Source organism: Limulus polyphemus, unplaced genomic scaffold (assembly GCF_000517525.1).
Source record: "Limulus polyphemus unplaced genomic scaffold, Limulus_polyphemus-2.1.2 Scaffold3673, whole genome shotgun sequence".
Lineage (NCBI taxonomy): Eukaryota > Metazoa > Arthropoda > Merostomata > Xiphosura > Limulidae > Limulus > Limulus polyphemus.
Window position 1 is genome coordinate 5221 of NW_013669283.1, and position 13883 is coordinate 19103.

General features: G+C 33.3%; 1 protein-coding gene across 1 annotated transcript in view; it reads right to left on the reverse strand.

Annotated features, from left to right (window-relative positions):
• Positions 1–9592: 9592 nt before the first annotated feature.
• LOC106469826 (activin receptor type-1-like) overlaps positions 9593–13883 on the reverse strand; it is a gene marked incomplete at its 5' end in the record, with an annotated part of 14884 nt that continues 10593 nt past the window's right edge. Inside the window, 1 exon segment of the mRNA XM_013930338.2 lies at positions 9593–13165. Coding sequence (XP_013785792.2) covers positions 13031–13165 — 135 coding nt within the window.

The following is a 13883-nucleotide window of genomic DNA, read 5'->3' on the forward strand; positions in this document are numbered from 1 at the left end:
CTATGTTGCAGTCATGTTTTTCACAAACATCTTTGGCGTTTCATATAGCTTTATAGGATAAAAACAACTTTGGATTCTTTTGGTAGAGAAAATGAATCCCAAAAGTATTTACTATAATTAATACACTTGGATAAAAACAACTTTTTAATGTCATTCCTTTTCAAAACGCGTACACAAAGTGAATTCTTTTGGTCGAGAAAATGAATCCCAAAATTATTTATTATAATTAATACACTTGGATTAAAACATTGGAGATTATTTTGGTTTGCAGGTGGATTTTTGCTTGAAAAACTAATAATATTTTATAACACAGATGTATGAAAAATTATATTTAATGTATAACTACACAAAAACCATTTAATTATTTTTCATTAATCAACTTATTTTCGTTGAGCAAAAAACCACGATTTGGATGTAAAATTACACAAAATGAATCATTTCAAACACTAGAGTTTTGTGTTGCCTAATTTGCAGGAGGCGATTACTTTTAAAAGAGTCGAGATTATCCATGAATACCTGTCTTTGTTTTTCATCGTTTCTTCCTCGACTGGTTATGTGTGCTTCCGCTTCATTTATATTTTATTTAAATACAGTTTTCTTTCATCTTCTTCTATTACTTCACCTAATAATATTATAGTTCTGCCATCAATTCGATCAGCCATACTTTTGATTATTAATGAAGTGTTTTATTTTTTTCTTCAGCTTCACACCGAGTCTTGTCTCCTTTAGTCCACGTCTACAAATTATTACACTTGTCCTTCCACATACTAGGTCCATAATCTCTAGTTGTTGCAGAGATCATGTAATTCTTTGCCAGATTTATCCTTCATATTATCACAAAGATTGGTAAATACCCTAATACAATTTATGATTTATTATATATGTCTTGCAAGATTTTTATTACTTTTTAATTCATCGAAATTCAAAAATATTCTTCAGTGCATCATGTAATGTTAAGACATAATAATGACATTTCATGCTCCAAAAACTTAAAGTGAAAATCACAACTTTAGGCCTGACTTTTTCTTCAGTGAATATGGGAGGCTTCAATCAATACAACTGATTTTTATTTGAGAATTGAAGTGACAGCAGTTTGAAACAATTCCTACAATTGTATGGTTTAACTTATCTTAAAATTATATATATTTTATAATGCCTTTTAACTTCACAATCACACACTCAAGCAATGTTTAACAAAAATTGTTTTATAATTACATGAAACAAATCAGCAATTTATTCCTAATTGGACTTACGAAGTTGACACGTGATACAATATGTATGTATATATATATATATATATATATATGTATATACATACATGTAACAGTTTTTATTCTGAAAAATGATCAGTATTTACAAGCAGTAGAACTTTTAATTTAGAACATTAAACTATAATAGCGAAATAAATACTCTTAAGACACACTATCTAAAAGGAAAATATTTTGATCGATTCTAAGTTAAATCTGTGATATTAATCGTAGATCATTTTGACAGCGTAACTATACAAAGGTGAGCCCATTATATTAAAACAGTTTTGGAGAGTCTCATCACGTTATTATAATCCATATCACCATAGAAATAAATATTTTAATGTCAGTAGAGCTACAAAAACAGTTGGTATTGTTAGAAATGCTCTACATAGCTGTAAAAATGTCGTAACATATGCACTTTGGTCCACACGTGGTCGTATGGTTAAAACAATGAAAGGTTAGTTATATTATATTAATATATTATATAATATTATACTAAAACAGCTTTGAAGAGTCTCATCACGTTATTATAATCCACATCACCACGTCCAGTCATGTTCTATCTAACATTCTTGAATATTGACAATAGCCCTGCAGCACAGTTTCCATTGCAAAGAGCTCCAATGTAAGGCTGTCATGTCCAAAGCACATCAATTTTCTCTCCATGCTTTCCTAATCGATTTAGTGTTCGAAAACGACGGTTTTCAAGCGCTCGATTAAACAGTCTAATTGCACTGAAATCTTTAGGAAATGATCAACATGCCTTTGTAAGGAAATAGCATTAATATCCGTTTCATTATCCGGTTGCTTGAGGTATGCAACAGTTGAAAGGGAAGTATGACTGGAAGCTTTATCTTGGTAAGCCCATATCCAGTGGCCTTGTTTCCAGACGGAGATTCTTCTTGATTACGTTGCCTCAGGTACTTTGACGGCTTTTGCCACTGACCTTTGTGTTTGCGGATTTTTACCTGTTACAAGACACAACACTTTGCTCACCACGACTATGGTACGATTCGCTGCAGGTCTCTTTCTGGGTGTTTCTAGCTTCATGCTTGAAAATGTTTTGTGTGAAATCAAAGTGTATCATCGTTAGTTGTTATTCTGAATGTTCGAGTTGTCGAAAAAGGTTCTGTTGTGCGTTCTAAAAATTCATAAAAGTTTTCACGTTCAGAGCTTAAGTTTTCTTCTCCTTTCTGGTAACACTTTATCTTGTTGAAAATTTCTTTGACTATTACGAGAACTTCTTGTCTGATCGGTCTATTCAGATAACCATATAAAAGTGGGTTCATGACAAAACTTATGTAAAATAGAAGCAAGGGAACAAGAGTCGAATAATTTACAGCACTGTCGTGGGTTACTAACCATAATTCCACAACAAACTCAGGTGTAAGGAATGTAAAAAACACACCCGCTATAAGTAGCAATGTCTTTATAGCTTTGGAAACTTTGATATGTTGTAGATTGTAGCCCATTAGAATCGTGGATAGACAATGTGTATTTGTTAGTGTTTCTACAAATGGAACGACTTTCGTCGTCTGATCCTCTTTACTGTTAGCAGACTGTGAAATTGCTGGTATTGCAGTTCTCCTCACAGGAATAGGACATACTCGTTTTTGGATGTTTCGAGCAACTTTGAAAATACCAATATACATACAGAGTGAGAAAGCTGCCGGAGCCAAGAAGCACAGGAAAAATACTGTAATCACATAACTTTTATGCACAAATAGGGTTGACATCGCATAAAAGCACTGGAATCTACCTGGCTGGAAGACAAACTCAGACCACCCGACTAATGGAGGAAACGCTATTACTATAGCTGCTATCCACGAAAAGACTAAAACCAGGCTAACTCGGCCGGTTGTAAGATGCGCAGCGTGGACCATCGGATGTGCAATGGATAAGTAACGTTCACCGCTTATTAAACAAGCAGCGAACATGTTTTGAAATGTGAACAAAGAGTTCAGGAACCCAATGAAGTCACACCAGGACTGGGAAAAAATGTTACCGTTAACAGCAAGGTTCCCTGCGGTTGTTGGGATCACAGTGAGTGAAATCAGTAATCCAACGGAAAATAAATTCAGAAGAAAAATATTGGTTAACGAATAGCGTAGATTTAAGTTACGAAGTATCGCATAAATACAAATGTTATTGGTTAGGAAAGTTATGAGCGCAAGAGCCACCAGAAACGTTGCACCACTAATCCTGAGTGAGATAGGAATCTCCCTGTACTTTGTACTACATATCAAAGTAAAAGAAGAATTCTCCATCATACGACAAGCAGTTTAACCATGAAACTTAGAATTTGCAATGTATTCCGTGTTAATAAGATGCTTTCGAAAGATGTGTTGTAATCAGTTGAATAAATGATTTAGCAGATTGTTAGAGTTTTTCCGGCAAGTGAATTCTGGCGCTTTTGTCTAAACACACTTGATTATAATCCTGGGTAACATTCAAGACTATATGAAACTATTCTTCAAAATTGGATATCGCTGATATACAAATAATGAACTTCTGGAATACCTTTTTCCTCTCTCAGATAAAACATAAGCCTAGAAAACTTCGATTTCGAAGTCCGTCTGACTTTAACCTTAAAAAAATTTCAGGGAATCATTCGATAAAGATGTGGTTCCTCAGTCCTCTGCAGTGAACGTTTGACCAAATTCAAGTAATTTTCTTGGTACTAAACATCACCAAATAATTAATCTAAAATGAACAAGCGCGCAAAAATTCACATTAGTGCGATTCAGAGTGACGCAGTGATTTTACTGGACATATTCCTAGCACAGCCTCCAACAAACCACTTGACCGACTGCAAGTCTTTGAGAACTGCTAGTAGACCACAAGTTCCAACAAAAGCAGTTTTTACAGATTGGCTGGCTGAGAGGTACTCCACCAGATGCCTGACGATAACATAGTGTACAGATGATAAATTGTGATTGCGCGTGTCTGAAATCACGTGATATAAGCTAAATGGGATAGAAAGTGTTTTGATAAAAGATCTAGCAACGTCCTACCTAAAGTGCTTGTAATGTGGTTACATTTACACGTGCATTGCACAGGTAGACAAATACCTAGGAAAGCTCTCGTGCTACGTGCACTAGTTTTTTATATTCTAGTTAAAAGCTAGATAAAGACATAACTAATGCCGAAATTTGAAATATGGAAATTTTTAATTATCAACACTGCAATCGCGATGTTATTCAGTCCTGAAATTATCTTAAAAAATAACATGTTATTGAAAACTTCCCTAGATACAAAAAAAATTTAGATACTTATTTTTTCAGAAATTAACATTAATTTAAATCAGTCGCAGTAAAAATAATTAAACTGGACCGTTCATAGTATATCCCTCCCTTCATTTCACAGATAAACGTTCGTAATTGAGCATTAACATAAAATAATAAGAGCAGAAGCAAGAATTGTTTGCTTGTAGTTAAGTACAAAGCTGCAAAATGGACTATCTGTTCTATGTCCACCACGAGTATCGAAACCAGGTTTCTAGCGTTGTAAGTCTGCAGACATGCAACGGTGCCATTGGGGGGTCTACAAGCAAGGAACTGCCCACCGAAGGACTTTAATCGAACAAAATAATCTCAAATAGCTCACATTAGAGTTGAACAAATATTTGTGCAAAAATAGTGACTAATATAAGAGGTCGCTTACGAAATGTCATAATTCCCAATATGGCAGCCATTAACTTATATGAATTTATATTTTCTACGTTAATTACTTCTCAAAGAGCTACTGCATAAATGTTATATACTTATTAACAAATCCGATAATACATTTCAGTGCCAGATCATATTTTGATAGATGGACCCATTTAATTTAGCATATTATATTATAGAGGCTAATGTAACAGAATGGGCAGGTGTCATATAATGTAATCAGCATAGGAACGAAACCCCCTATTACCATTTAGTCATCTGCATCATATTTCTTAATAAAATCCCAAAATTCTGTTCAAACACACCAAGTACGTAATGTTCGTGTGGTGTTGGAAGGATTAGAAACGTGTGCTTGTGACTCGATAAACCTAGCACCCGCAATCTGATTTCTGCAATATCTAGAGATTCCAGAGCTTAGTATTCAGAATGATAGCTGTAGTGTTTTGTTGTAGATGGAATGAAAGAGGTAAGACTCTGTGATTTTAGTTTGTTTGTTGTTAAACATAAGTTACACACTTGGATATGTGTGCTCTGTAGACTGACAGAACAAGATGTGGGGTGAAGCCTGCCATTTACAAATCGGTTTGGTTGCGAGCTATTTTAAAATCCATAAATACATTTCAGTATGGCCAGGTGGTTACGGCACTCGACTCGCAATCTGAGGGTCGCGGGTTCGAATCCCCGTCACATGCTCGCCCTTTCAGCCGTGGGGGCGTTATAATGTGACGATCAATCCCACTATTCGTTGGTAAAAGAGTAGCACAAGAGTTGTCGGTGGGTGGTGATGACTAGCTGCCTTCCCTCTAGTCTTACACTACTAAACTAGAGACAGCTAGCGCAGATAGCCCTCGTGTAGCTTTGCGCGAAATTCAAAAAACAAACAAACATACATTTCAGTAAACTCAAAACTAGAGCTTGTATGTTTTATATAAATATATATAACAGTTCTTGGATATATTTTATAAAAACGAAAAACAGTAAGTAAAACTTTTTTTTTTTCTTTGAAGGGCGCTCAAGGGTGTTGACAGATGGTTTTTATATATGATCAGTATGATTAATTCAATATGTAAATCAAGGGAATGATTATAAACGTTGTTCGTTGTGATTGTACAGGGTTGGATAGGTTATATTGAAATTATTATAAATATGCAAATCACAACTACAACCAATATAAAATACTGGTGGAACGGAATTTATCAAACTGCATTTATATTACAACTTAGTGGTTATTCGCTCATTAGTTTGGCGTTACACAGGTAGTGTGATGCCATCAAAAATTGATCAACAACCCAAAATAATCATATAGATGTATTGAGATCAGGGATTTAGAATCTACAAGACAGGAACATCTCTTGCGCTTACTAGCATTGGAAAACAAAGGTATATGAATCAATCTGAGAAACCAGGGTCATCAAGAAATAGAACTACAACAGCTGATGCTCCAGGCATGGTAAGCAAACTGCGGTTTCTTAAAACAGACGAGAATCCACGAAAATAGAATCTTCATCGGGAAAAATGACACAAGTTGCTTCAACAAAATATCCGTTAAACCGTTGCATACCTCAAACAATTGAAGAATGAAACAGGTATTCATGCTATTCCATAAGAAGACATAAATACAGTGCCTTTGTATTTCTGTTTGATCTGTTGAAACCGTTGTTCTCGTACACTAGATGGCTTATGAAAGTCTTGCGATGAAAAAGTAGTGTGCTTTGGACACGACATCATTACGACGAAGAAAGACTGGATGTGATGACATGGACTGTAACAACGTTGGGAAGCCCCAAATCTTTTCAATTTAAAGTATTCAAGCTCTGTAACTACAGTGTTTTCATAATAATAAGATATTTTTTTATTGGAAAGACATTAATTAGGGGAAAAAATCTTTAAAACCATATCATTTTGCTCCAAATAATTATTCGCGTTAGGAGAAAGGTCGGGAAATACAAGAGATTCGGTTACGTATCAAGTGAGAAGTGTTTTAAAAAAGTTATTAAAACTGAAGCGCAACAAGTCATGCTTTCATGGATGGATAAACTAAATCATTATTTTATAAATAAAGTAACGCAGAATAAAGTTCAATTTGCTGAAGTAGGATTAATGGCTAGGATTATAATAAACGAACAAAATTACCCTCGTTCGGAAAACGTTTGTTACTAATACTTCACCTCCATGAAGGCTTTACAAATTGTATGCCAGTTAACAAAACATATTCATTTGTTGTGCTTGTTGTTGCCCCTAACCATTGAAATATGCAAGTCATTACAAGTAGTACACGTCGTAAAGTGTTACCCAATAGAGAAATTCGTTTCATTCGATAGTTGAGAAATATCTAGTTTTATTTCTCACTCCGATTATATGTTGATTATCGAGTGAATAAGAAATATTTTGAAGAAAAATATGGAATTTTACCTAAGTGTGAATGTGATTTTAAGACCAAAGTACATAAATTAACAAATACCCGGCTTGGTATTTTGGTCACAACTAACTGTTAATATATTTCATTCATATTAGTATTTACAGTATTAATGTTACACAAGTTTTGAGTGGTCACAAACGAAGAAAAGTCTTCATTTTCTTAACTATGTGACTCTTGATCTCGCTGGTAAAACGTGTTTTGTTTTTCTCCGTTCAAGAACATTCAACATGTGAAAATCTTCTGTCGAATTACACATTCCAAAAGATATGCATGATCATTAATGTTATTACATTGTGGTTTATTACTGTCTTAGAAATGATTACAAGCCTCTGTCGAGTTAGGAAAAACACTTATACATCAAAATTAATATCATTATATATATCAACAGAAGTTATAACACGACTCTTTAGTTGTCAGCTGTTTTATAAAGCTGAGTTACTGGTGTAGTTGAATGACATAGGAAAACAAGCTGTAGTAATATAAGGTGACCACCATCAGTGAGCTCTCTGTACTAATCAATTATCATCATTCGCACAGTAGTTAAAAACCTGCTCCTCATCAAGCCTAATCACCACAGGTTATGAGAAGATGCGGGTTTACCGCCATATCCCACCTACCATTTCTCAACAATAGAATGCCACTGTGACAAACGGGAAGGGCACGGTAATAGAGTTACGATGGTGAAATTTAATAGTTGTGAAAGCAGCGCTTCTAGTTTTTGCTAACGGAATCCACAGCTGTGATTCCTTATGTAGCACGGAAAATATTTCATTGGTAGGTTTTAATGTTCGCCCTACAACTATTAGAGCCAACCTCTAAATTACAATTAAACAAATATCTTCACATATATTTGTTTGTTTTTGAATTTCGCGCCAAGCTACACCAGGGCTATCTGCGCTAGCCGTCCCTAATTTAGCAGTGTAAGACTTGAGGGAAGGCAGCTAGTCATCACCACCCACCGCCAACTCTTGGGCTACTCTTTTACCAACGAATAGTGGGATTGACCGTCACATTATAACGCCCCCACGGCTGAAAGGGCGAGCATGTTTGGTGTGACTTGGATTCTTCACATATATCGAACAATATTTGTAAACACTCCTAACATTATTTTCGTATCTTCGATTTAAATAGTGTATGAACTTCACCCACCTATAATTTTTTTGCCCCCCCCCCAGTGTCACAGCGGTATGTCTGCGGACTTAAAACGCTAGAAACCGGGTTTCGATACCCGTGGTGGGCAGAGCACAGATAGCCCATAGTGTAGCTTTGTGTATAACTTAAAACAAAAAAAACTTTCTTTTTTCGAGAGGGGGAACGCCCCCAAAGCGAATAATCTTCTACCACAGCAGAGGCTTTACGTTTGCGGATTTTGGTTTGCAGACTAGCGTCTAAAGTCTGCGATATTTTATCACTATTGTCGGTATATTGTAACCTCTTGACATAAAACTAATATGCAACATCAAAAGGAAAGGTTATTGAATTGACAGAACAAACGAATGTGTGGAACATCGAAGTATGTTAATCACGAACGATAAATAGTTAAGTCCCACCAATAATGCATTTATTTACTGTTGTAATGTTTTACAGCTCCGAATAACATACTTATCACCAACATTATTTTTATTGCTAAATATATACCGAGCATAAAACATTTGCACATTTTTATGCCGAGATTATCGTTTCATATCTTTAGTCCAACAGTATTTTTTTTTCTTCTTGGCAGAAGTTTTTGCTTTGTTATAAAAAATCAATTAGTACATTTTCAAACTTAAATCATTTTCTGTGTTTCGACTTTCTGCTTTTGGCAACTTGAGTGGCTATCGCAGTTCTGAAACTTCAACTAATCATAGGGTTCAGAATCAGTTTAAATAATCATGCTACGCCCACTTTTTCTAGTTACAAAGCTAGATGTAAAAAAAATCGATCAGGATGAGTAACACAGAGCTCCGAGAACGAGGGTTTATGTTTGAGATACTTAGTTCCACAACATATGGTAACAATACGTTGAATTGGTGATTCAAACCATACTAACAAGCACGTAGTAACGTATTTATATATAAAAAAAATAATATTAAGATGTTTCATATCATTACCTAGGAAACAGTTGTTATATAAAACTTATTTTATTGTTACAATAAACTAAATCAAAATAATATGAAATTTACTGAGGTACCAAAACTGGCTTTTTTGGCGCAACTTTACTTAAATGTCATGATTCCACCATTTGATAAATACTACACTGTAAACAGGATTAGTTTTTGAAACCTTTAATAAAACACTTTATTTTTTTACATTCATATTCCCCTTTTCTGGTGCTGTGTAACACTAAAATTCAAAATACAAATGCACAAAAGTTCGTGTAAGTACAAGAATTTCAAAATGTAATTACAGATAAAAGGAATTGCTTACATATAATTACATAAAATCAGAGTAATACTACATGACAAATTTTACAAGAAATGTGTTGATAATGTAAACCATTAAATCATTCTATTAAAGGTAATAATAATACTGTACAGTCAGTGTGGTTATGGCACTAAACCTAAAAATATCAAAAACTACCGGAACCCTTGCTATTAGCCCTAAAACATATAACTTTAAAAAATTCAAATTTCAAAGTTAGCATCAATCTCTTAATTTCATAGAATAAAAAAAAAACATTCTTTAGTGTAATATAGTTCAGTTGAAAATACACTTTACACATACATTCCTATAATACAAAACAAAAAATGGAAATAATCTCTTTCATTTGTATTTAAAAGAAGTAAGATAATCATTAGAGGTAACAGCAACATTCTATCACTGTAAAAGTATTGGTATTTTCAGTTGAACAGCATGCAAGGTCAGAGGCCCTTAAGAGTTGCTGACCAGAGGGAGCACAACTAGTTGACAACAGCTGTTACTTGTGTAGCATTTCTTAACTGAACAGAAGGACTGACTGTCACAGTTATAATGCCTCACAGCTTAAAGTGTGAAGAATGTTCTGGAGCATATCATGTCTCACACCCAGCATGTTAACCACTGCCCACACCCCTTCCATTATTACTATGTAAATATCTAACTAAATTCATGAACAAAAAGGTAAGAGTAAACAATTAAATGATGTGTAAAATATGCATTAAAAGTAAACTAATTACAAAAAGTCTTACAGAACTCTTAACATACGAGTTGTAAGTTCAACATGAAAAAAAGAAAACATTTGTATAATGATCAGAATTTTGTACTCACGTAACATTTTTTAAAACTGTAATACAGCACAGTTCCAATGTAATTTTCTTAACTTTCTACATTGTATAAATGAATTATCTCTTAGACATCAGTGCCCTAATTATGTTTAAAGTAAGAGTACTAAATAATGAATAATTTTATTCAAGCTCTACATTTATCTTTAATAACTTATTTGATAACTTGTGGTTTAATTATAATTACCATCTTGCATGAATGCAGAAGATCCAGCTTTTTCATTTCTTTATTTTAGAGGCTAAATAATTTCTCCTCAAGAAAGTGAAAATCATTAATAAGACTTTTTCATTACCTCTATACTTGCATGTATTGTCATATTTATCCAAGTTTTTGAAGCTTGTATAGCTACATACAGCTCAGGATTTTAAATTGCATATGCTTTAATGTATGTTTTAACATTTTTATGGTGCACAAGAAAACCAACACATACTTATATACGTATATTGTTTTGTTTTATAGTTTAAAAAGAGGTTGATTTTATTACTCTGTTTCTTTTTTAATTATTTACATTATCCACAAGTTTCTAATGCAGAAAATGTTTGAAACTGTATATTATCTAAGTTTTGATGGTGTATAAAGTTTATTCATTTACTTGAAAGCATATGGGATTTCTTTAAACACTACCATGATGTTTAAGACATAAATTATTATATTTAAAAGCTCAAGAGCACTTAAGCTATAAGACTGGTTTGTTTTTCAACCTTGCACAAAGCTACTCAAACACTATATATGCATAAACCATCTCTAATTTTGAAGTGATAGACTAGAGAGAAGACAGCTAGTGTCAACACCACCCACCACCAACTTTGGCTAATGTTTTACCAACAATTAGTGTGATTGACTTTCACATTATATTACCCCACACCTGAAAGGGTGAGCATGTTTGGTGTTTGAATTCGAACCAGCAACCTATAGCTTGCGAGTTGAGTGCCTTAACCACCAGGACATGCCAGGCCCTATAAGACTTGTACATTTGTGTGTAAAAGGTAAAAATGGTTACTGAAATACTTTCAATACTGATGAGAGACTGATTAGTTTTTATATAAATACTTCTGGAAGCAAACAACTGCTATTCTATCTCATTTTATATGCATATACACACAAACAAATGGTGCAAAAGTAGTGGCACTTCAGACATTTTGAAAACTGTTTGTAGAGCTAATACAAGTATATTCAGCACCACATTGCACCTGGAGGTAGAAACATAGTTTTTACACTGTCTTGATAATAATACACAGAAATAATTTGGATTATGCATATTTTAGAATATTAGAAAAATAATATTACAGCAAAAAAAGGTAAACTGACACAGAATTAAAGCAAGAAAAAGTAAAAAAAAAAAAACATTTTTCTCCCCCCCCCCCTTATGCAAATGATATTTACTAAATAACAGAGAATTAAAGCAAGAAAAACGAATTTTTTTTTTGCTGCATTCATGCTCATGACACATAAACCAACACTGTAAGTCATGAAAGAAACATAGTACTGGTTTTAATATTGTATGAGTAGATGCATGACAAAATATTAATAGTTTTTACATGTTTCTATTGTTCCTTCGTTGTCATATTAATAAGCACAAGACAAATAGGTACATTATTTGTAAACAAATTTCCAACACTTTCTTAAAGCAGTTTTAATATAGATATTGAAGCTATACTAATGTATATAGTCACTACTTTGTTTTCAGTTTAAAATTCATGTATGCAGTATTTTAATTCAGTCATTCACTTTGAACATTAGGTGTTTTCTTCCATTATAACACTTCACAATTCCTGCACATAAGTCGATGAGTTATCTTCCTATTTGAAAACACTTTATTCACAGCCACCACTAAATGAAATCTTGAATAGAGAAGTCTACAGAAGTTATGACAATGTTCATAGCTTTCAATGAGTACAATACATCTATGAAATTTTTACTTAATGAATTTTCAATAATATTCATTTTGTTTTCTGAATATTATCCAGACAACTTAGCTTAGCATTAGTATGATAAACTTAAAAATGAAATGAAAGCATTTTCTTTCACTTGGGATAACCTATTCACTGGTAATTTCAAGATTTGAACACTAACACCACCCTTGATGAATTAGAAATTCCTTAGCCCTGTGGATATAACATGAATATATTTTGGGGTTACAATTCCATCACACTGTTTCGCTTTATCAGGACATTAATGCCTTTCATATCATTTGAATTTTTGCTAGAGATGAAAACACATCGAAGTATTTACATACAATCATAGAGATTACATATAACACACATTTATATTACTTTCACAAAGACACAGTTCTGTTGCAATGGTAATTCTGTTAGTACCATCCTTAGATTAGGATTATGGTGTTAAAATGATTTTTCTCACGGTAACAAATCATCAGTATTGTAACATTATCAGAATGGATCTGTTCGACGCCTTTTCTTTTGTTCTTTACCAAGTAGATAACATTGCTTTTACAGGTCTAAATGGATTTTTGGATCTGACATGGCTATTTTCATCAGGGATTTCTTCACTCTCAAAGCCGTCAAACGGGCTGATGGGTTCTGATGCCAACACTCCTTCATCAGTTTTGAAATTGCTGACAAAATCTGTAAAAGAGCTAAGTAGTTAGAATCATCCAACAAATAAACTTGCTAGAGTTAACATTGAAAAAATTTTTTGAAACCTTAAATGTGCAATGTTTTCAAGGGTGGCCAGACAGTTCGCTATTGAACATTTCGTTCCCAGTCTTTTTGTTACTAGGGTATTTTGCTACCTGATAATTGTACGTCATAATTTTCCTTAAATATCTTATTTAAGATCATAAAAAAAAATATTTTGTCAATATTAATTCATTACACAAATACTCCAATCAGTATACTATTAGTAAATATTTCTTCAATATTAGTTTATAAGAGAAACACTTTTTCAAAATAAAAAAGGATCCTATGTTGCAAAACATTTTACTTAAATATAATTTAAGATCTGAACTTTTTAAAAATGATTTAGGCTTTCCTCGATTAGTTGTCCAACCATAATGAGTTATTTATACGTAGCTGGAACAAGTAGCAAAATGATCTGGTAGCAAAATCCCCAAGTAACGAAAAGACTGGTAGCGAAATGTTCAGTAGCACTGTCCTAGAACCGTTTAAGATATGCCCAAGCCTGTCTTATATAAAATATTTCTGACACTCTACATAAAACACCAGTATATAATTATACAATGTATATAATTTGACAAAAATTATAATATCATTTCAGTGTGTGTGTGTGTGTGTGTGTGTGGATGATTTATTATTAAAGCAATACAGAAAAAATAATCTTTTG